We start from the raw sequence: 25,367 nt of genomic DNA, 5'->3' as shown, positions 1-25,367 counted from the left end.
TCTGCATGATAAAAGACATCACACACAGGCTCCTTCCATGAAAACAACTCATGGAAGACAATCATCCTCAACTGGGAGGGATTGCCAAAGAAGAAGATCACAATAACAGTCCATGTTTATCTGACTCTCTTCTGTGATCCTCTTCAAAGGCATTGGTTCATAAATAGAGTCCTCCTCCCTCTCAGCATAGCATGCATTCTTTGTTTCTAAGGACATAGGCATACAAGGTTTTCCGGGTGAATCTGATATCTTTTCTTAGACTAACTCAAATAGTTGGAAAAATTCTTCTTTGCAAGCTTTTGGGTACAAATACCCTTTTTAGGCTGAGGAAGCATCTGCAGTTGGTCTGTTGACTCCCCAGGTACCTCTCCACTATTTACCAGCTACATTCATTCTCCTCCTCTGCCCCCAACCTGTCTCTCACCCACTGACTCCTCAATTTACATTTTCACTGACTGGCTTTCTTGCATGCAGACCAGCCTCTGGCTCCTTTACTATTCCTTCCATCCAGGAAGAGCACACACCAATTGCAGATGCTTCCTCAGCCTGACAAAGGGTATTTGTACCCTAAAAACTTGCAAAGATTTTTTCCAACTATTTGAGTTGGTCTAATAAAAGATATTAGATTTACCCAAACAACCTTGCCTTCTTTGTTTTTAGATATATGACATGAGACAATATTTCCAGGGCCCAGATTGACATGTAACCCTGCTTGCTCTGTCTTGATGATCTTCTTTAACATGCTCCCAATCTGTCTTCTATGAAACATATCAGTAATGTTTTAATATCTGTTTCCAGGGCACTGGTAAAACCTATTAAACAGTATAGGGCAGGGAACTTATGGCTCTGTGGCTCCAGTACAAAAAAACAGCCAACCCCACCCCCTCCACTTATGATTCCCCATCTATAGTTTACACTTTCAGTCCTAATAGTATGCCATTTTAATTTTGTACCATTTTAGTTTCTTAATCAAGGTGTCATGTGGAAACAAGGTAAATGCAGAATAGCAGTCTAAATTTATTATATCAATACTGTTACATTTATCAATCAAACTTGAAATCTCATCAAAAAATGACATAAACTTAGCTTGGCAAGAACTGTTTTCCACAAATCTGTGTTGATTGGCATTAATTATATTAGTCTTCTTTAATTCTTCTTTAATTAAATCTTATATCAGCTGTTCTACTATTTTGACTGGGATCAATGCGAGGCTGACAGACCTATATTATCTGAATCATTACGTTTACCCTTTTTAAATATTGGTAGAATGTAATCTTTTTTCCAATATTCTGGAACTTCTCCAACTTTTCAACACACAAAAAATCAGCCTTAGTGATGTAGAGAACTCTTTGGCCAGCTCTTTTAAAACTCTCAGGTACAAGTTGTCTGGATCTGCTAACTTAAAGGAACGTCTATCTGGTAACAGTTCTTCAACACCTTCCTGTTGAAAAGGGAAGAATGTCCTCTTTGTCGCCTGATATTAATATGTATTCTGGCATTTTCTGAAATACTAACAGAAATATTTATTGAACACTTCCACTTTTTCTACATTATTATGGGTAGTTCTACCGTTCTGTGTAGTGATGGACCAATACCATTATTAGCATTCCTGTCTTCCTGATACGTCTACAAAGATCTTCCTTTTTGTCCTTAACTCTTCCAGCCATAAATTGTCCTTGTGTCCTTTTTTTTCTTACAAATTTCCTACCATTTCTAACTCCTAGTTTATACTCATTGCTCCCAACTGCCCCTTTCTCTTCTGTCTTTTATGTATTTATTTTTATAGTTGCTTTTGTTTCCCTTTAAGCCAGGCTGTCTTTTAATAGTGTAGGATTCTTCCCCTGTTGTGGGACTGTGTTTTTTTGAGCATCTACTAAACTGCTCATGAGCAATTTCTAGTTACCTTTCACATCCTTCTCTCTAAATTGTTATTCCAGATGACTTTGCTCATAATTTTTTTTCAGTTTTGTAAAACTATTCCTTTTAAAACACTCTGTTCTGTATAGAGCTGGTTTGGACTTTGTGCATAAGAAATATAATTTGGCCATGAGCACTTTTACCTAAACAAGCATTAACTTTTAATTCTGTGATCAATCCTCTTCGTTAATCAATTCTAGGTCTAATTTAGATTCTTCTGTGTTGGATATAGCAGTTTTTATTTAGGGAATGGTTATGCATAATTTTTAGAAATGTAAAAGATTATTTAGGACTGAGAGGATGAGTCCTCCACCAGTTAAGCATAAGTCTGAAGTCTTAAGATAATTGGAGTTTGGGTTTTTGTTTTTTGGGGTTTTTTCCCCCCTGAGTCTGGCCATTAAACTACCATGTTTTCTTAGGTGCCACATGGCCCCACATGCTTGTTTTTGGAAGGCACATCGTAGGGGAAAAGATTTTTCCATAAGTGTGGCCTAGAACTGGCTTTTTCATTAACGTACTTCCCTACAAGATGGCTTCCAGCTTCTGTGTCCCTTCCAGGCACGAGGGAGGCATAAACCAGTGTTAACCTTTTTACAGCTGCTCTTTAATTGGCAACAGTTTTTGGCAAGTTTTGTCTCATAACTATGGTATGGTGGATAGGTAATACCCTTATTATAGGATAAAAATTGTCAGAAATTGGTACCAATTTGAGAGCAGCTATGAAAGGGTGAGCACTGCACTACACCCCAGGGAGGAACAGAGAAGCCAGGAGCCATGTTGTAGCAGTGTATTTATCCTTCTGTGCCTCCATGCAGGGCACATCTACATGAGACGCTAACTGTGCTATAGCTGAATAAAACCGCGCAATAGCACGTCACAACACTAACAGTGCTAATACACTACTGGCCTGTATTATTAGGCTAGTGCACAGTAGCATCACGTAAAAGGCATTTGCTGGCATTACTGCACAGTAACTCTGGTTACTGTGCATTTATTTAGTACTTGTATAATCAAGTATTTGTATAATCAAGTACTAAACAAATGCGCAGTGACATCTTGTGTAGGCACTCCCTCAGTAAAATTCTAGCAAAGAAAGATATGCACCTCATCTTTGAAAGACAGATTTTTGGGAAAAAGGTACATGTAATATGTGAGGAAATATGACAAAAAGTCCGTAAAAATGCACTTCTCAATATTCAGATTTCCACTACACTAAAAAAGTAACTATTTTTTGTTTGTCACGCTTACTGATAATGTTATGCCATTTTGAAAGCCATTATTATATCAATTAATTCAAATCATTTACTTAACTAAATAAATTATTGACAGTGACTTTTTGTCATAGTATTAGTCCAAGTGGGCTTTCACAGATTCCAAACTTCTCCCTAGCTTCTACTTATTCCTCTGTAAATACTGTATAAAGACTTTAATGTAAATACAACCCAGTAAAACTATGATGCATAACTTACATATTGAAAGGTGCTGATTACATTCTTTCTAGAATAAAAAAAACAATTAGATTGTCTTCCTGCTTTTTGTTTCCTTTAACCCAAAGGCTTCCATTCTTTAAGTGATAAGCAGCTTTTCCCTGTTTAAAGGCATAAAAAGGAATGTAACAGCTCTCATTTCATTTTTTGTGTTTTACAAGTAATACATTTCATTAAGATTTGAGTATGTTTATTACAAAGTAGTTAGAGATATTCTTAGATAATATGGTGAATGGCCTCATGTCCCATTTATACATGGCTTATACTAACTGTAAGAAAAACATATTTGATTGTGCATATGCTAAATTAAGTAAAACTTCAGCTGATTGTAGTAATAATTTCTGCATAAGGAATAAATATAGCTGTTCATAAAATTTAACTTGTCTTCCTCTGAGTGTTTTATAGTTTTTATATTTTTGGATATTATAGCAGTAGTTGGTAATGACCATTATAGTATGCAAGTTTGAAAGGGCAAACACAAGCTTGGATTTTATAAAGGAAAAATGGTGTTTGTTTCCATATATCCCATCATAAAATACATAGATGTTAAGACGTAAGAAAAATGTTGCAGTTTCATGTTATTTTTTTCTACATTATTTACTACATTAACATTGTTCTGTTTGTTATGATAGACAATAAATAAAAATCTGTAACTAGTACAGATGTCATATACCTTGCTTTTTAAATATATATTTACAGGGCACATCTACACAAGATACTAAATGTGCAGTAGACTAATTCTACTGCACATTGGCATGTCACAGCAAAGACCATGCTATTGAGCTACTGCGCAATAGAATTAGTCTACTGTGCATTAGCTTCACTAAAAAGGCATTTGCCGGTGCTTCTGCACAGTAGCGCCAGTTACTGCCTATTGAGTTAGTACTTGTTATTACAGGTCCTAACTTAATCACGTAACTATGGAGCATTAATGCACATGTAGACCTGTAGATTCTCAGTTTCACCAGCAAGTTTGACATTGGTTCAAATACTTTAAAATAAGGATGATAGCAATTTTTATAAGGAGTGGAGCTGCACAATCCACTTTTGCCTTCTGTTGCGTTCCTAATATTGTTAAAAATATGAAAGTAATAATGAACAATTAAGAGATGCATGCAAAAAAAAAAATCATGGAAAACTGAATCTGAATGTCATGCCTACATGTCCTTTTTCCTTCATTTGTCTTTGTTATTCTTTAATCAAGGCTATCATGGAGAAGTCATGCAAAATCATTATTTCAAATGCATGTTAGTGAAGCAGTTATTTCTACTTCAGTATTACTTGTATTTGTTGACCTAACCAAAGGGTTGTAGATTTTGTGCATGTACATGGTTTAAAAAAAATGTAACAAATCTGCCTTTACAGTACAATTTTCTATCTTTTACAATATTCAGCCTCATATACGTTCTATGTCTACATTCCCATTTTAGGGTATGTCTGTGTTCCTAGTATTCTCAGGGAACCATATGTCATTTGAACATGCTCTACATGTCCACTCCCATTCATAGGTGTTATAGCCATAAATGCAGTGGTAAGCTGCTCTTAAGGCATCTCCCATAGTGCATCTTAAGCACAGCTGAGGGAGAAATCTTGAGAGCAATACTGTGAGGTACACCACATAAAATGCTATCATGAAAAGACTGTACCAAGTTCAGCTTAGGTATAAGAGGTTATATTACAACTTTAGAAGCTACTTGGAGAAATCTGTGCTCCCACAAAACTCAGAGCTACACCACTCAGCTTGTAGCTTTCTCCCTTGATCTAAGTGGGGAGATCTGATCTAGGAACTAGGGCTATCATCAAGGATAACAAAAAGTCATTTTTTAAATACATAGGGAGTATGAAGAAGGCACCGGGTAATGTGGGCCCCCTGCAGGATATACTTGGCAATCTGGTGGTTGCACCAGAGGAGAAAGCAGACCTCTTTAACAATTTCTTTGCCTCCATTTTCTTGTGCAGGAACTGGGACTCCCCTACCGAGTTTCGGGATGGACTCAGGGGAAACTCCGCCAGGCCTAGGGTCAGGGAGGACTGAGTTAGGGAACTTCTGGAGGGGCTGGATGTGTTCAAATCAGCAGGTCTAAATGCTTTCCACCCCAGGGTGTTGAGGGAATTGGCAGGGGTTATCGCGGGGACCCTAGCATGGATTTACAAGCACTCATGGTGCTCTGGCCAGGTGCCAGATGACTGGAAGAAGGCCAGTGTGATCCCCATCTTTAAAAAAGGGAAGAGGGAGGACCCGGGCAGCTATAGGCCCATTAGTCTTACTTCAATCCTGGGGAAGCTCTTTGAGAAGATTATCCAGGAGCACAGTTGTGATGGGCCAGTAGCAGGGATGATGCTCAAGGGCAACCAGCATGGTTTCATTAGGGGCAGGTCCTGTCAGATCAACCTGATTACCTTCTATGATCAGGTCACAAAATCACTGGACGCAGGTGTCACAGTGGATGTAGTCTTTCTGGACTTCAGGAAGGCCTTGAACACTGTCTCCCACCCCATTCTCATTAAAAAGCTAGGTAATTGTGGCATTGATGCCTACACAGTCAGATGGATTGCAAATTGGCTGAGGGGCCGCACCCAGAGAGTGGTGGTGGATGGGTCATATTCGACCTGGAGGGAAGTGGGCAGTGGAGTCCCCCAGGGCTCAGTCCTTGGGCCTGCACTGTTCAATTTCTTTATTAGCAACTTGGACGGTGGGGTGAAAAGCACCCTGTTTAAATTCACAGATGACACCAATATTTAGGGTGAGGTGGGCACGCTAGAAGGGAAGGACAGATTACAGCGGGACCTGGACAGGTTACAGGGGTGGGCAAATGAAAATAGGATGGGATTCAATACTGACAAGTGCAGGGTGCTGCACTTAGGCAGTAGGAACCAACAGCATACCTATAGACTAGGGAACTCCTTTCTCAAAAGCACAGTGGCAGAAAGAGATCTTGGAGTCATTTTTGACTCCAAGATGAACATGGGCCAACAATGCAAGGACATGGTCAGTACGGCTAACCACACCTTGTTGTGCATCCACAGATGCATCACAAGCAGGGCCAAGAAGGTGATCCTCCCCCTCTATGCGATACTGGTCAGGCAGCAGCTGGAGTACTGCGTCCAGTTCTGGGTGCTGCACTTCAGGAGGGATGTGGACAGCATTGAGAGGGTCCAAAGGAGGGCCACTCACATGATCCAGGGACAGCAGGGCAGACCCTATGAGGAAAGGCTATGGGATCTTAACCTGTTCAGCCTCCACAAGAGAAGGCTGAAGGGGGACCTGGTGGCCGTCTATAAATTTACTAGGGGGGAGCAGTGGGGATTGGGAGAGGCCTTGTTGCCCCGAGCACCTCCTGGAGTAACAAGGAATAACAGCCATAAGTTGTTAGAGAGTAGATTTAGACTAGACATTAGAAGGCACTACTTCACAGTCAGGGCGGCTAGGATCTGGAACCAACTTCCAAGGGAAGTGGTGCTGGCTCCTACCTTGGGGGTCTTTAAGAGGAGGCCTGACGTTTACCTAGCTGGGGTCATTTGAACCCAGTTTTCTCTCCTGCCCCAGGCAGGGAGTCAGACTAGAAGATCTATAAGGTCCCTTCCGACCCTACAGCTATGAATCTATGATCAGCTTGATGGTTTATATTCCACACCCCTTTTCCAATAACTACAAAAGATAAGTTCTAGTGAGCATAACATTTCCTTCTTTCCTTGTGTTTAACTTTTTCAATCATTATTGACTTCAAGATGAACATGAGCCGCCAATGCCAGACCGCAGCCAGCCATGTCATACCTTGTCATGCATCCAAAGGTGCATCTCAAGCTGGTCCAGAAAAGTGATACTCCCCCTCTATGCGACTTTGGTCAGGCCGCAGTTGGAGTACTGCGTCCAGTACTGGGCGCCGCACTTTAAAAAGGATATGGCCAGCCTGGAGAGGGTTCAGAGGAGGGCCACCCGCTTGGTGACAGGGCAACAAGACAGGCCCTATGAGGAGAGACTGAGGGACCTGAACCTGTTTAGCCTCAGCAAGAGGAGGCTGAGGGGGGACCTGGTGGCTGCCTACAAGCTCATCAGGGGGGATCAACAGCAAATAGGCAGAGCCCTTTTCTCCCCAGCACCACCTGGGGTGACGAGGAACAATGGTCATAAGCTGATGGAGAATAGGTTTGAGTTAGAGATCAGAAGGCAATATTTTACAGTTAGGGTGGCCAAAATCTGGAACCAACTTCCCAGGGAAGTGGGCCTCGCCCCTACCTTGGGCAAATTCAAGAGGAGGTTGGATGAACACCTGTCTGGGGTCTTGTGAACCCAGCATTCATTCCTGCCTGTGGCAGGGGGTCAGGCTAGATGATCTGTTCAGGTCCCTCCTGACCCTAGCTACTATGAAACTACCATGAATACTCAGTCCCTTTTTCAGTAACAATTCAAGTGTTCAGACATATTGTAAATGCTCCTGCTTCTTTGTTTCCTGATTATGCAGGAATTCCCTATTAATGTTTAGCTCAAACATGACAAAAATGTAACAACAACAACAACCCTTTGGTTTTTTTGTTTTGGCTACTCTTTTTTTCAAAAGGAGGGAATAACAGAAAAAAAAATGTTTTTCACCACTGACATGTAAGACACCACCTGTGTTATGTTTCTTTATAAAAAAAAACGCATTGAAAATGGTTTACTACATTAATGAGAAGATCTAGAAAAATCTAGAATAGGAATAAGTATCAAAATATTTGTATGCACAGTGTTAAGGTATCTGTGCTATAAAAGAAAAAACAACCTTTTATTCATCAGTGTTTCTATTTGCTACCAAGGGTGAGTTAGAATTTCTCAAATATATGTTTTCATTAAATGAAAGGAAAGAGGGTAACATTGCTTATTAATATTTTAACACCATTTGGTATACCTAAGTAATAATAAGTTAAGACATTATATCAGGAATTACAAACTATGATTTAATATGTATTTTATTTTGTAGGCTCCTTTTTCCTTTACTCATTAGGAAATAGGTAAATGGTCTTCCTACCAGAAAAGCAGATAATGGCCACTGAGATTTGCTGCAAGCAATCATTTCATTTTTTTCTTCTCCTTTTGTTCAAAGGTTGAGTTTTATGTGGAAACATTAGCAAAGCTGCAGAAAGACCTGGAGCAATCAAAAGAACAGTTCATATAGTGCACTAAGAATCTTGAATCTGTAAAACAGAATATTCAGGATTTAAAATAGGAAATAATTTTATTGGAAAGAAATCACAAAGAAATGATTGACAAGGTAATATTTCCTTTATCAAAATATGTTTATCCATTGCATAATATTATATGATTTTTTTTTAAGGTAGAAAATGCAATGCATTGTCATATATAGCAATAATTGCAAGTGATAACACAGAAGGAATACAACATATGTATGTATTTTGGTATAAAATATATACCATATATATGGGATATAGGTATACAATGCATAAGTAATGTATTTTGGTATAAACAACAATTAATAAAGAACAAACCAACGCCTTCCCCACCTCCCACCCCACCGCCACTCATAGTTCTTTATAGTTAAACAGAATCTATAAAGCCACTCAAATTATTGATTTACAGGTCCTCCCTTTTTGACCTCAGAAGCTGATAAGATAAATGATAAAATTAAAAACCTCTAATGAGGTATTTCTTTTGTTAGAGTCCCCATTTTGATGGATTTGCAGACAGGTGTCCAGTAGTCCCAGTCTCCCAAATGTCATCTCTCCTTCCTTCCATTCTCTCTCTCCCTAATTATTTTCCCTTCTAGGCTTATTTCTTTTTATTTTTGATGTCTTAAGGGGATTTGTTTCAGGGGGGAGGGTCTTTACTTTCTGTTTCATTGTTTGGGGCTTGATTTTATTGGGGAAGGGTTCTGCTTCCCCAGTGACTCTAATCTTCCCTCCCTATTCACCCCAGGGCTACATACTGCTTAGTGTCTCAGATGGGAGTAGCTCTGTGGGGCCACATGTACTCTCATGGTTGACTGTTACAGGAAGCCCGTTAAGAAGTCTTCTTCCAGATTCTATGATCTTGTACATATTCATTGCACCATGGCTAAGTACAGATATTCAAAAAGTCCAAGATGGAACTGATTCAACCTACCCAGGTTTCTCTAAGCTGTGTAGATTGAACGTGGGGTGAACAGAATGCACATTTACTCTCAGAGGGCAGTGGGCGAGGGGAGCGAGGGGAGGCAGCAAGCAGATGCCTGCACTGGCCAGGCCATAAGGCAAGGGGCTCTTTCACATGCTTCTGAATGGGGCCTCTTTCTCCAGCCCTACCACCACACCAGTGGCCCTGTCAGTGGCAGCGGGACACCCCCTAGCTGTGCTCACTCAGGTGGGGAGGGGGCAGGGCTAGGCCACAGGTTGGGGGGGGGGGCTCTGCTTCTGCACCCTCCTGATGCTGCCCAGCTCACCTGATAGACTAAACAGCTCTTATCCCTGCATCTCCCAGGCTCCCCCAATCTGTGCTTAGGCCTGGTGGGCTAGAGCTAGGCTCATGGGATGTGGGCTCTACTCCTCCCTGCCTCCCACTGCTGCTCAGATGGGTTGACATGGGCAGGTAGGAGCTGTCAGCCGAGCTGTTCAGGGCTGGGGGTTGCGGGAGGGGAGAGCAGAAGCCCCCACCCCACAGGGCTGACCCCAGCTCCCCCAAGACTCAAGCAAGAACAACTAGGGGGAGCTGGCACTCCCCCACCCTTCTCCCATGCATGCAGCTGACACAGGCAGGTAGGGGCAGGGCTGAGAGGTGTTTGGGTTGTCAGCTAAGCTGGGCAGCACTGGGGGATGATAGGGAGCAGAGCCCCCTCCCCCAGTTGTGTTTATTCAGGTCTGGCAGGGGCTGGAGCCAGGCCTATGGGGTGGTGGCTTCCACTCCCCCATCTCTTGCCTGCAACACTGAACAGCTCAGGTGACAGTCCTGGTGCAGTTCTCAGCCCTGGCTTCTGCCTGATTATGTCAGCCAAGCTGGGCAGTGGGAGGGACATGGAGAAACAGAGCCTCTGACCTGCAGACCTGGCCCTGGACCCCCACATACCCAAGCAAGCACAGCTAGGGGGAGCCTGCACTACCTCACCCCTTCCCCCAACCCTGACAACCTGCCCAGCTCTCAGCCCTGCTCCTGCCTGCCCATGTCAGCCAAACTGGGCAGTATGAGGGGGTGGGAAGCAGAGGCCCCCACCCCACAGCTCAGCCCTGGTCCCCCCAGAGTCAAGCAAGTACAGCTTGGGGGGGGGGCATGTTGGCCACCCTGCTTCTCCTGCACTACCACTGGCAGGTGCAGGAGGACACAGGTAGGACACATTGCTGCCTTAGCAATGTGACAGCTCAGGGGGCAGGGTCAGCTCAGCTCCACAGAGCAGAAGTAGGCATGCAAAGAGTTACTGAATGATGAAGGAAAGCGAGGTAACTTGAGTTGGGAGGGATCTGGGACAGAAGTTTGATAAACCAGTTTAACCTAAATCAGTTAAGTCTGATACTGTATCCATCCAGGTCTATCTTAAACTGGTTCCAGCCATTTTGAAACTGGTTTGTGTACACTGAACTTCTATTCTGCTGCACACTTAAATCAGGTTCCAATCACATAAACCAGTATATGTATAATGTCTGTCCCTAGCCCATGGCATTAAGTGGCAACATAACGGAGATGGCAATTGTCATCTGCAGGCATTTTAGGCATTGTCCAGAGCAACCACCATATTAATTAAGGTCTGTGGAAGTTTCTCAACTTGATGGGTAAACCATTTGCAGAACCTGAAATTATATTAGGGGAAAAGATATTTTGTGATATCTTTTATTGGACCAACTGTGTAAGTGGGAAAGCTGTTGGACAAGCTTTCAGGCCCTTCCTTGAAATTATACTGAAATATATTTGAGAATAATGTATAATAATGTGCTTTTTTTTGCAGCTTCTGAGTCTTGTCAGCTATTCCTAAAAAATATTAAATTATTAAATTTATTCAAACATTCTTTATAGAGTTTCACTGGAACCTAGCAGTTCCCTTAAGGGTGTCAGTTGTCACATGTTAAGGATGCTTGCTTTCTCAAAATGATTCTTAGAAAAAGCATAAACTGATGCAGCATATACTTTGAAGAAGTTTTAAGAGATCTTTATAAATTTCTTGTTCAATTTTTAGTGTCTCTTCTGTCTCTCTTCTCCTCCTGGGAGAAAATTCCTGGAGGCATCCTTGCTGGAGTTTGAGATGATTCCCTTTTTTTTGTTAAGGTTCTCCTTTAATGGTTCTGGTCCCTAAGAACCTTCAGATGAACAATTGGTAATGAAGTCCCAAACCCTCCCAGTTGGTTACCATCTTACCTCTCTAACAGTTAATTATTTGCCTCCTTCTCCTACCTGGTTATCCATCACAATTCAGTCAGCCATTGTTTTGTCTTGTTTTATCCCTTAAATTTCTGTCATTTCTCCTTTCAGTCTCTCTTTCTGTTCATCTGCTCTCTGGTCTTTAGTATCTGTTGTCTTACAGTCCTGCTTTTTGATCTATTCTTGCCAGGTGATCTAGAAATCACTTCTTTACCAGAGTACCAAATATGTAAATACTGTAACAGAAAAGATAGAGAAGGGAAATTAACTTTTTCTTCCCTCCCTCGCTACACATCTTTAGCTGCAAATTCAGTTTTTAAAAGAGTATGCTCTCTGAAAACATTTTTACTCCAATTGTATTTGTGTTGTCTTCTTTGTGTGAATTAACTGCATTTTTTACAATGTAGTTTCAGTTATTTAGCTATAAGTGAATAGCATCACTAATTAACACACAAAGAAATTGAGATCCCCCTATGACAGCTGTATTCTTTCCTTTCTATTCAACAAGAAAAAATATTTACAAATACCTCATCTCTGCATGAAAAACTAATGACCTAAGAAGGGTGCTTGCTCACACTATAGCTAGGGTGCTTAGATCAACAACCTTTGCTAACTGAAAAAAACCCTTATATTCCTCTTCCTTTGGAATTAAAACATCCAATGAAGATTCATGATGCTGAAGCCTTAAATGACAACTCACAAATTAATAAGTTAAACAAGTCAAAGGAGGTTCAAATAGCCAGAACAAAGCATCCTGCGTACCAGTAAAACTTTCAACCCATGTGTCTGTATGTATACAATGCATTGGTATTTGTATATGCATTCAGCATACTGCATATGACACTCTATGCAAACAATTTATATTGTGTGTTCTGAAATTCTGGGAGAAAAAACAAGCCCATATGACACATCTGTCAGATAGATTCACTGGGAACAAAATCTTATTCCTGTAATCATGGGTGGTGCTTCGTTTGAGGTCAGCATGATTTGTATTTTTACAGCACTGAGTTTGGATAATGCTTTTTCTGTGGGGTTTATCAGCATTGGGTCACTTCATCTAACCTTTTGAACATGGACTTCTAAATGCGTATAAGCCATCTTTTGTCACACTATTTTACCCTCACAAGTAAATTACCAGTGACCTTTTCTGGATTATTGAATTCATGTCAATTTATTTGACGTAATCAACACATTTTGTTAATCTTTCTATCATTCTTGTAAGGTACTTGTCACTGTAATATTTAAGCATCATATGACAATCAAAAACTGCATGCATAGTGTCCTAAATGGCAATATTTGCACACCCTCTCTTGTTCCTATGGGGCATTTTTAGTTTTTCATTTTATTTTATTTTATTTTCTCCAGTATCTCCCCTTCTTTTTTTAGAAATTAGGAAAATTGAGAGAGAGCATGTTAAAAAGACTACATCTAGAGTTGAACATGGTCTACCTCTGTGAGTCCTGCTGCAGAAAATACTCTGCCACTTGCACATCAGAATTTTACTCTGGACCCTTTTAGTTGAAAGAATCCTGTAGTGAAAGCAATAGCTGTCTTGCAGAGTTGGATTAGAGAGGTCTTCTTTGAGATAGGTCAGATTCTTTGAGGTAGATCACAACTACAGCCTTAAATTTGGTCTGTTAAGGAATAGAGATTCCTCCCAAGAAGCAATCGATAGTTTCCAAATCAAAGATGTTGCCTAAGCAATCAAAGGGAGAGACAGAGTCAACAACCTATGTTCAAAGAAAGAACGTTCGTTCTAAGTTGAAAGTAAAGCACCTCTGGGCAAAAACATATCTGAGCTGTAGTTGACAAAATGGTTCAACCCAACTTCAAATAGTATGAGTAGAGTTCTGAAATGGCGACTGCCTACTTAACCATTTGTAATATTGACATAACATAGATTTGTAGCAGGCAGAGCTGACAGTCTCAAACCAGATGTTGATGCAATGATCTACATGACAGGAATTGTGATAATTCGTTACCATGCATGCAAAGGATATGGACAGTTCCAATATGGCTAGTTGCAATCAGTCCTGAAATTATTGTATGGATGGAAGAGATGCTTTTTCATTATCACCTACTTTGGGGAAACCAGTGGGTGCACTCCTGTCAGAGTTCAGACTGATAGATATTGATACAAATCATTTTTATACGATCTGCCTATTTATTAGAATTGCTTTCCTGCTCACTGTGTTGAAGTCCATGATGCATTGCATACTGAATTTCCCAGTGTTCAGACTCCTTTTCTCATTGCAAGAAATAATGAAATGTATTAATTACTTTCTTTATAATGTCATGATTTATTTTCAGGTATCAAGTCATCACTGATTTCCAATGCCCTTCTGGTGTCTGATTCACTTTTTTATCATAGAAAAAATCTACTATACAGATTTTTATGGAAGAATGTTAAATACAGCTTGTAAGAATATACATAAAGATGATCACTGGGCATGTCTACATGATACATTTACTGTGTAGTCAATTAATTAGCTCCGCAATAAAATGTCACTGTCTATACGTGCGGTGCTATTAGGATGGAGTAAACTAATTAACTCTCCTGTAGGATTCTACTACCAGACACAAGTAGTATGCTACAGCAGACTTATTTACTTCACTGCAATACCTGTGAAAACACTGATGGGGCTGGCTAGGGCATAAGGGTGCTTCAGGGTAGGGGCTGGCTACTGGCTAGCTCTGCACTGGAGCATCCTTGTGCCCCAGCCAGCCCCTCCATGGCACGTTGAGTCAGGTTGTAGCAGCCCTGGGTAGGCAGGCTGACCCCGGGAACCTCCTACCAGCTGGGGCTGCTCCGCACTGGCTTAATGTGCTGCAGTCCTGGGCATGCATGCAAACATGGCTCCTGGGAGTAATAAACTCCAGTGTGAACTGGTGAACACTGTGCCCGTCTCTGCTCAAGAAGGCGTTCTCGGGCAACGCTTGCACGGGCAGCTAATCGGATCTGCCCCAGTCTCGCAGGAGGGTCCCCAGAGGGTGCCCCGGAAGCCGGTAGCAGATCCCCGAACCTCGCCGACCGAGGTCTCGGCTGGGCCCACAGCAGGGGGGTCCCCCTCTCTGTGGCCTCCAGTGCCAAAGCGCCCCTGGGCGGGTTCTCATGGGGCTCCGACCTCCCCTACACCCCAGCCAACACCACCTTTGGTCGCGGACCTTCTGCTCCTCGTCCCCAGCCCGAGGACTGTGCATCGTGGGCCCTCTTGCCCTTGCGGGTTTCTTTCCCGATGCCCTCGCTGGCATCTCTGCCGACACTTCCCCGGTTCCCTCACCGGTGGTTCCCGCCGGCTCTTCTCCAGTTCCCTCATCGGTGGTTCCTGCTGGCTCTTCCCCGGTTACCTCACCGGAATTCCTGCCGGCTCTATCCCGGTTCCCTCACCGGCGTTCCTGCCGGCTCTTCCCCAGTTACCTCACCGGCAGTTCCAGCTGGCCCTCTCTCTGGGTTCCTCCTCGGCACCTCCACTGGCTCCCTCGTCAATTTCGCTGCTCCTCCTCGGCGCCGTGGCTCTCCCAGCCTCCGCTGCTCCCGGCGCTGCTGCAGCCTATCCGGCCCACGGCAAAGGCTCCGTGCGGGTGCCTGGTTCCGGCCCTGGGCTTCCCTCCAGGCCTCGCGTCCTCCCGCAGTGCACCCCCTCTGCCTTTGGGGCTGAATTTTATTTCCGCCGAGCGGCGCCTCTCTCTGACGTCACTCCACTCCAGCTGTATGAAAGCGCGGCTCACGAGCCGTGCGGGTGGTTCCCCGGCCTGCACGCCGCTACCACTCTCACCTCCTGTGAAGCATAAACGAGCGTTTCCTCTGGCTCTGGGCCGGGGTCTCCTTCTAGCCCCGTTGTCCCTGGGACAAACCCACATAATGGTGTGGTGAAATCTAAAAGTTTTACTAGTAGTGGGTTGGAACACACAACTGTTGACATAGTAAGAAACCTAAATGAATGCCAATCATATTACTTTTTCCTGTATATGTCATATATATGTTATAATGTCATATATATATTTTATAAAGAAATTCTTTAAAAATATTTTTTCTTGTACAGAAAGATTTTGTCAAGTACTATGAGTCCGACTGTCTAGATGCGTGTTGTAAATTCAAATTATAATTAAGCCATTTAGAAAACTTTTTGTTGTTGTTCTACTTCATAAGCTTAGCAATTGATAATCTAGGGAGCTTTGCTTACTAAAAGCAACTGCTATGACTTCTTTGGAAAGGTGAAAAGTAATACTGCTCCAGTGATATAAATAATCTATTTCTAGCCCTGATTAATCACAATATATCACTCCAGAACTGAAGTGTTTGTCCTGGGCTTCAGGCCAGAATAACTTGGGAGTGAAATTCCCCTGGGTGGAGGGAATATCTTCATGACTCCTAATTTTAAAAGACAGAACAAAACCTGTTTGTTTGTAGCTGTTTGGAGAATTATAATGTTAGAAAAAGAAAGGCAAAGTGGATGTCAAGTGGACAATGATTCAGGATCAGTGTAATTTACATGGCCCCCCACATTTGGGGAGGTGGCATGTGGCCTTCCTATCGTGTCATCTACTTCCTGGAGGATTTTTTCTACTCAGTTTTTTGGGTTTTTTTGTCACTTTTGTTTTGAGTGCAGAGTATGATTTAGAGTGTGCCCATCTAGATACTTTGATGACTAATAGAGAAGACACTACTCTTTCAGACTCCCTCAAGAAATCAAGCACAAGAGTTTAGGGCTTTGTTACAATACACCTTGGAACACATTCTGATGCTTCATAAAGGCTCAAACAGGATAACTGGATACAACTTAAGGGCTCATGATATACAGAAGATTAGAGAAGGTGATCGCCTGGTAATGGTCCTTTTTGGACTTTAAATCTGTGAATTAAAAAAAAAATCATTTTCTTTAATTGTTGTGGGAACTGATGATTGCAGGATAATAGTACTTTATTTATTATTATTATGATTATTATTATTATTACTATTATTATTATTATATAGGTATACTCTCAGGTTATTTTAATCCAATGTAAACGCATGTGTATAGCAGGCCCCAAAGATTGTTTCAATTTAGTTAGCAATTTAGTTGCTTACCAAGGAATAAGGAGTGTGTATGAATGAAAAAGATAGAGGAAGGAGGATAATGAATCAAGATAGGTTAGAGCGTTGGTGGTCTTTTTCAAGTAGTTTTTGATTCTGCTTGGATCCTCCTTCAAACTGCCAGTAGCAAGCCAGCATGTATCTCCAAGATCCAGTCCTTCAGAATAAGGATCTCACTCTTTAGGAATAGATATCAATTTTGGCCTGTATCCACCCATATACCGTTACCCCCATATTTGGTAACAACAGGTTCATCTGCATGTTGCCCTAGACAATGTAGCAATGCACTATGTAACTATACAGAGTGCTACGGCAACGTAACGTTCACGTGCATCTTTATGTGGTTGCCAGCTACGTAGCCATAGCAGCTCACTCCCTGGGTATAGTGTGCTACTAGTGTGACGTAGTGGCAAATATACCTGTGCACCATGTGCATGATGCAGTAACCACCCATACTGTGCCATGCTTTAATACTTTCCAAAGTAAGTACTAAAGCACAGCACCATAGCAACATTGCGTACAGTGACATGTAGATGCACCCAGTGTTAATATTTCTCAGTTTCCTCCTTAGTTTCAGATCAGCTCTTTTATGTTTTCTGAAAATATATTGAAGACATCTCTTTTAAAAGAGGAACTCAGTATCAGGAGACTTAACAATTTAGATTTTCTTTTTAGGATGAAGGATTTTAAGGATCTCTCTAGCATACACTATCCTTTTAAATATTCAATTTAAATACCTCTTATATCTTTTAATATAGTGTAGAGCATGTCTATCACCATTGCATGACAGTTCTTCATCCTCCTACAGAGACTGGGAGATCTTCCTGCTGATCTTTTTTAAGAATCACAAAAGAACATTTTGGAGAAGATATTAAAATATATATTTTGAAATAAATCATTCTTAAGCAGCAAATGAATCAAGTTATCTCCAAATATAGTCCAATATACACAACAAAACAAATACAAAAAAAAGAAAAGGATAGAATCATCGGATTGCAGGGGAACTAAAGGATCATCTAATCCAACCCCTGCACTATGTACTATGTTAGTAGTGGAAGCAGAAAAGGCACAACTGAAGAATTTGGAATGATTCAAAATGAATCAAACAGTAATTCACAAACCATGTGCAACTTGTATAAATGCCTGAAAATTTCAATTGGGCAAGGTACATGAGATACACGTACCTCCTTTCTGCTCAAAGTTTTTGCTTCATAATATTCAACATGCATAACTAACTATGTGACTAGATTTCTACCCTCCCCCCCCCCCCCCGGCCTTTGGAAATGCTTGCACTTACCAGGATGACATTCCAAAAAGAATCTTTGGTGCCAAACACTTCAGGGTTCAAATTACGTGTTACAGGTAGCGTGACATTTTTTTTTTGCAGAGAACAGTGTTGAAGTCTTTGAAAGCTTTTTTGGTTCTTTCATGTTCTGAGGTTGGAAGGATTTCAAGAAACATTTACGTTTTCTCGCCGTATGTTTCTATTGCAGCTTTTGTGTTCAGTTCAGATAATATTCTGGTTGTCAGTATGTGGTGAACATCTGTATTAGAAAATGTCATGTTGGCGGCGGCAAGGGAGAACTCCAGTGCTTTTTGCATTTCAGACAGCAAATCCAAGTTCTCAACAATGAACATGACTTTGGTGTGCAGAATCTGGCGGTCACTGAGGTTATTTGCCTGTTTCTTCAGAGTTTCTTCTTTAGCACCGACAAACTCAGGGTAATCTAAAATATGCATTAGCACAGTCAATGCCTTATTTACATAACATGCAGCCAGGTGGAAATTCATCCAGAAGCCGGTAATCGGCAATCAAGTTTGCAGTTGTCTCACACTTTATAAAACAAAGCCCTCAGCTTGTTTGCGTGCTTGAAAACAGCTCCAAATCCAATGATGAAAGATTTCACATGTCTCATTTCATCAATAGCTGTTTCTTATTTCTTTAATAGCTGTGGCTGATGATAGTGCAACATGAATTAAATGAGTGGGACAAGTAACTCATAATAGCTCTGGTTTCTGATTAAGTTTCATCTCCCGTGAAAACTCAGCCAAATAGAATCATAGGGCTGGAAGGGACCCTGAAGGATCATCGGGTCCAATCCATGTATGAGCAGGAAAGACATCTGGGGGCAGGTGATCCCAGCCAAGTGGCCCTCCAGTCTTCTCTTGAAGACCTCTAGTTTAGATGATTGCACCACCTCTACTGGGAGCTTGTTCTACAGTCTGGACACCCTAGTTGTGAAGAAGTTTTTCCTAATGTTCAGCTTGAAACTGTCTTCCAGGAGTTTGTAACCATTGTTTCTACTTTTTCCCCAGGGTGCCTTGGTGAACAGTTGTTCACTGAGCCCCTGATGTACACCTCTGATATAGTGGTAAGCCACAATCAGGTCGCCTCTCAGCCTTCTTTTCTCTAGGCTGAAGAGTCTGAGATCCCTCAGCCTCTCCTCGTATGGCTTGCCATGCAAGTCTTTGATCATACGGGTGGCCCTTCTCTGGATGCTCTCAAGGTTTAGCACATCCTTGTTGAAGTCTGAGGCTGAATCCGTGTTAGTGGTGGCCACATTTTCCCAAGTCAGTTGGTACATCTCTAACATTGCATTTAGTGCTGCACGGATGCTTGAGGTGTCAGTAAATGGGATGAATTTCACAACTGCACAAAACAATGCAGGTTTTTTTGCCATTGAAATAAAAAACAAAAACAAAAGGCTAAGAATCAGACAGTCTAACACATCAGGGGATTTGTCAAAAATCAAACTAGACACCACATTTCCATTAATTCTCTCAATCAGTTTAGATACCAAAGCTTTGTTATTTTCTCTCAGGTACTTACAAGTGAGGTTGTATGCATTAGGAAGGGTTTTTGCTGCTGGATAGTATTGTTGCACAAAGTCACTGATTCATCCCTCCACGAGAAACAGTAGTTGCCCAGCAAAACAAACAGCACACACAAATTCATTGATACAGTCATGTTGGGTTCTCTCTTTCATTAATGCCTGGTTAAAGGCTCCAAATATGGCCTGTTTATCCCTAATCTCACATTCTTCTTTAATTTTGATATGTTCCTTGCTTTCTACATGTTCTTTAATCCTGTCAGCATGAGAACTGACTTCAGTGCTGCAGTACGTGCAGTGCAATTCATCCTCTTCACTTCCTTGTTTACTCTTTTTGAAAACTTCTAAACACTAATTTTCATGGATATAGTCACATAGAGGTTTGCGCTTTCTACCCATCTTTTCCTTTTTTTTCTGTGTATGTTTTTATTCAGCCCCACATTAAATGGAAGCACTAAGTGCCTATTTATGTCATGTGAGCCAATCATGGCACAATCTTAACATAGTTTGAGCTGACTGGCTCCATCGTGTGTCTGGAGTAAGTTTTACATTTAAGGACTGCTTCAGCTTCAGTGCTGCAATACAAAAGCATCTCTCATGATGGCATTTCATAAAAATAAATACCCAGTAAAATATAATTGAGTGAACTGAAAAACGAGTGTAAATCAGTAAAAACTGAATTAATTCAATTTAAAAATCAGGTAATTTATTGGTGAAATTTGGTAAAAAACAAAAATGTGGAACACTATTTGTAAATTAATGTTTGATTAATTTTGAATTACTCCAAATCCTTGATACTGCCTGCCAACCAGACATTGAGCCATTGGTAGTAATGAATGGCTCAAAGTCTAGTTGGCAGACGATAGCAAGTGGAGTGCCTCAGGGGTCGGTCCTGGGGCTGTTTTTGTTCAATATATTTATTAATGATCTGGAAGATGGGATGGATTGCACCCTCAGTACCCTGAGCTAGTTTGTGGATGACATCAAGCTGTGGGGGAGGGGTGTAGTACACATGTTGGAGAGTTGGGGTAAAATCCAGAGTGACCTAGATAAATTGGAGGATTGGGCCAAAAGAAATATCAAGAGGTTAAATAAGGACAAGTCCAAAGCCCTGCACTTAGGATGGAAGAATCTTATGCACTGCTGCAACCTGGGGACTGACTAGCTAAGCAGCATTTCTTCATGAAAGGACCTGCAGGATACAATGGACAATAAGGTGGAAATGAGTCAGCATTGTGCCCTTGTTTCCAAGAAGTCTAACAGCACCCTGGGCTGCATTAGTGGGAGCATTACCAGCACATCAAGGGAAGTAATTAACCCACTGTATTCTGCACTGGTCAAGCCACATCTGGAGTACTATGTCCAGTTTTGGGCCCCCTGCTATAGAAAGCATGTGGGCAAATTGGAGATAGTCCAATGGAGAGCAGTGAAAATGATGAAGGGACTGGGGCACCTGACTTGTGAAGAGAGACTGAGGGAATTGGATTTGTTGAGTCTGCAGGAGAGAAGACTGAGAGGGGATTTAATAGCAGCCTTCAACTTCCTGAAGGGAGGTTCCAAAGAGAATGAAGCTAGTCTTTTCTCAGTGGTGACAGAGGACAGAACAAGGAGCAATGGTCTCAAGTTGCAGCAAGGGAGGTTTAGGATGGATATTAGGAAAAACTTCCTCACTAGGAAAGTGGTGAAGCACTGTAACAAATTACCTAGAGAGGTGTTGGAATTTCCTTTGAGGTTTTTATGGCCCAGCTCAGCAAAGTCGGGGTGGTCCTGCTTTGAGCAGGGGGTGGACTAGATGACCTCCTGAGGTCCCTTCTAACCCTAATTTTCTATAATTCTATGAAAGATTTATTACTCGATTATTGGAAGTTATTATATTCTTGTTCATTTAATTTGCATAATATACTATGCTACCCATGCCTGCACAAAATGATGAGCTATATTATATTTTAAAGCAGAGAGCAGTGGAAGGGGTAATATATACATGATCCACTAAGTGGGATATCTCCAGGGAGCATTGTTTTGTCACCTTTCCCAGTGGTACAATATCTGCTAACTTGTGTTCCCAAAAGGCTCTGTTGGCCAATGTAGATAGGAGCTATCTCCAGAACCTTCTTTCTTCCCTTCTACAGAGGCTAGTATTAGCAATGGGTACTACTCTCCTGTTCTCTAAGAAACTGACTCCTGCACAAGACACAAGTAGAGAAGTCCAAGAGTCCTTTAATTGCCCTTTCTCCCATTTGAATTTCCACTTAGGTGCTGGACACAACTTTGAACTTATTGTAATCACTATAAAGTAGCACTTGATCCATGTGTCCCATAAGTAGTTAACTTTTTTCTCTGGATTTATGCACTGTGCGTGCCAGGAACAGAAGATTTGTTTCTTATTCAGACCACTAAAAAAAAGTAAAATGAAGCTAAAATTAGGCATTAATAATTCATAAAACATTTTGACATTTGTTTCAATTAAAGTAAAATAGAAATGTAGACATTTATTTTGTAGCCACATAAAGCAAAAATCCATACAATTTTAAACTGATTAGATCAATAAAGTATGATCTCATGAAGGGATTTTACGATGCTTCTCCATTCTCATGCTAATTGATGCCAGGAAAGCTGTTATTGCCTAGGTATGTGTGTTGAATCATAGTGAAGAAGTTGCAATTAAAACAGTTTTGTTATTCAAACAAATAAGGAACACCTACCCCAGTGAGTCAACATAAATTAATCATCATCACCATGTTTGTTTCCAATACCAGTAGGGTGGATGAGAGGAAAATACCCTTATGTCCACCCATTGGAATTCAGAATAAAAGTGGATTTTAATTAAGTCTGACTCTGAGAGTGGTTAAGCATTGGAACAGGCTACCTAGGGGGGTTGTGGAATCTCTATCCCTGGAAATTATAAGACCAGGTTAAACAAAAACTTTTCCAGGATAGTTTAGTCAGGGATGATCCTGTCCTAAACTGGGGGCTTGACTGGATGACCATATGAAGTCCCTTCCAGTCCTACTTTCCTATGAGGCTAATTATCTTTGGCTTCATGATAGTTTTGCTGTCTTTGCAAAATCTGATTTGGAGTTGGTTAAACCAAACAAGCTGTTGCAAGGTTAAATTCAACATATTCATGTTTGTATTCTGATTAAAGCAAAATTTAATCAGATAGCTTGAATATGAAGAACCACATCCACAAAACCATGACTTTTGAGTCATGGATTTCTTCAACTAAAAATAGAAACTTTGCATAATGAAAAACTGTCATGCAAGTGATATTACATGTATTTTTGTATTGAGTCTGTGGAAACCAGAAATTCAATATCTGAATGTTCCACATCCTTACCAACTATCTTAATAATAAGCAGGGGAAGATTGAACTTGGAAGGATATATCCTGGTTAAAAAATGCATTATGTCTGCCATTTGACTTCGAATTAATACTGTCCTAGAACTGTAGCCACTGTAGAATTGAAGTTGCAACCAATTTTCTCATGATTAATAAAAGCAGCCGTCAAATTGAAGTTGCAGCTACAAAAATGATATTTGATGCAGCTTTAGTTGGAGAGCAGATTTATTTGTTAGTGGTATCTCTTGTATCTGCCTTTCCCTCTCATGAGGTGTGGAAGCTGCAATTTTGGTTACTTTGCTATAGTTCTTCTGTAACTCTTCCTTGGATTCTTTAATGTTACTCAATCCTGTCTGTAGCAGTTGACTGTTCTTCTAGCACTATAATTCTACTTATTCATTTTGTATTGAATTGTATTGCTATATTATTGGGAGTGTTGGCTAGCATTGGAAGGCTTGATTATGCTCCTGTTCAAGAAATACAGTAGAATTACATCATAGATGTAGAAATTGCAGTAGCCGTCTCCATGAAAGAGTCAGAATGGAAATGGTACTTGGAAAAGAGGATTCCATCTATCAGATGTATCATTAATAGTTTATTTTAAGCCTCCCTCAAATTATCCTGATTCAAAAACCCAAATTTGAATGGAACATTGGAACCAAACCTTCATTTTGAACTAAGCAAACCTTGATAAATTATTTTCCCTTAAAATATCAGTTGATTTTTTTTTTTAAAAAGATTGGCATCGTGTTATTATTTTGGAAGTGGTAACACACTTCTGTTACCTAATTATATCCAGTAAAAGTTTAACACATTTGGTTAAGAATGGAAAATTTGCTTCTACAACACATATATTCATTTTGTTGTATACATGTATGGTAAGATTATAAAAATCAATATTTCTTACTGTGATATAATATTATGGTTCAAAAGTTAGCATTAATATCATCATGCTATACATTAACATATCAGGTATGCTCTGAGCTATCCACATAGAAAATGATTTATAGTATATATCTACATAATACCTTCAAAGAGTGCAGTGTTATTGTGATATTTCACTGCTTACAGCAGCTTTCATCTCAAGTCATGGTACAATAGTGATGATATGTGATACTGCATGCATGTTAATAGATATCTGCTGTAAATATTCCCACTTTAATATTTCTTTTTGTGTCTATACATTCTTTCAATTCTACCCAGTTGGTTATAGTTCATTTGCATGATTTCTCCTTTATTATTCTTTAATATATATATATTACATCCTCTTATTTAATTTCTGTGAGTTTTACTTAGTGGCATACAGAAGGTGAGAGAATTCATGCCATGATACTTGGACACTTTTGGGGAGATACTAGGTTTATTTCTGAAGCAGATTGTGAATGCCTCTCTGAGAAAGCTGGATACCTATTAGTGAGCTCTTTGATTAAGTAGACATTAGTTAATACTGAGTAAATAGCCTTCATCTAGTGACACTACTTTCATTTTTGAGTAAAGCTGTAGAAAATTTATAGTGAAGCAGCTTTTGCAATACCTAGATGGTTCGTCTCTTCTTGAGAGGTAGTTAGCCATGTTAGTTTGAAATCAGTCAGAAGGCAGGATTGTAGTCATAGAAAATTAGAGTTGGAAAGGTACTCAGCAGGTCATCTAGTCCAAGGTCCTGCTCAAAGCAGAACCATCCCTGATTATATCAACCCCACCCAGGGTTTGTCTGCCCAGGTCTTAAAACCCTCTATGAATGGAGATTCCATAGCCTGCCTGGGTATCCTGTTCCAGTGCAACACTACCCTTCTAGTGATAAAGTTTTTCCTAATATCCAACTTAACCTCCCTTGCTGCAACTTGAGACTATTGCTCCTTGTTCTGTCATCTGCCACCACTGAGAAGTCTAACTCCATCCTCTTTGGAACCACCCTTCAGGTATTTGAAGGCTGTTGTTAAATCCCACCTCAGTCTTCTCTTCTGCAGACTAAATAAGCTGAGTTCCCCCACCTCTGTTCCTGTGGGTTCTGTGATTGTATGCCTCTCACAGCATTCCCTACTCCCCAGGTCTCATGCTTTCCTACTTATTGTATTGCTGTCACTCACTCCCCTTCATACTCCTTCTAAACATCCTTTCACAGCATCTGATGAAGTGAACCTGGGTTCACAAAAGCTTGTGTTCTATATACATATATCTTATGTAGTTAGTCTATAAAGGTTTAATAAGGACAAGTGCAAAGTCCTGCACTTAGGATGGAAGAATACCATACACCAATAAAGACTGGGGACAGACTGGCTGAGCAGCAGGTCTGTGGAAAAGGACCTAGGGGTTACAGTGGACAATAAGCTGAATATGAGCCAGCAGTGGCAACAAGGCTAATGGCATACTGGCCTGCATTAGTAGGAGTGTTGCCAGCAGATTGA

General features: G+C 40.8%; 1 protein-coding gene across 6 annotated transcripts in view; it reads left to right on the top strand.

Moving 5' to 3' along the window:
• Nucleotides 1-25,367, top strand: part of LOC109285970 (uncharacterized) — a 131,115-nt gene that overhangs the window by 49,508 nt on the left and 56,240 nt on the right. For 3 of the 6 annotated variants that reach the window (XM_059723959.1, XM_059723958.1, XM_059723960.1), the window contains 2 exons: nucleotides 8,486-8,653; nucleotides 14,029-15,744. The exons of the other annotated variants lie outside the window; for them this stretch is intronic. In XM_059723959.1, coding sequence (XP_059579942.1) covers nucleotides 14,560-15,510 — 951 coding nt within the window. In that variant the 5' untranslated portion in view covers nucleotides 8,486-8,653; nucleotides 14,029-14,559 and the 3' untranslated portion in view covers nucleotides 15,511-15,744. Of the gene's footprint in view, nucleotides 1-8,485; nucleotides 8,654-14,028; nucleotides 15,745-25,367 lie in introns of those variants that run through there. 6 annotated transcript variants of the gene reach the window in all.

Source organism: Alligator mississippiensis, chromosome 3 (genome assembly GCF_030867095.1).
Source record: "Alligator mississippiensis isolate rAllMis1 chromosome 3, rAllMis1, whole genome shotgun sequence".
NCBI lineage: Eukaryota > Metazoa > Chordata > Crocodylia > Alligatoridae > Alligator > Alligator mississippiensis.
Note: the sequence above shows the minus strand (reverse complement) of the source record. Positions and strands in the feature narration are given on the sequence as shown.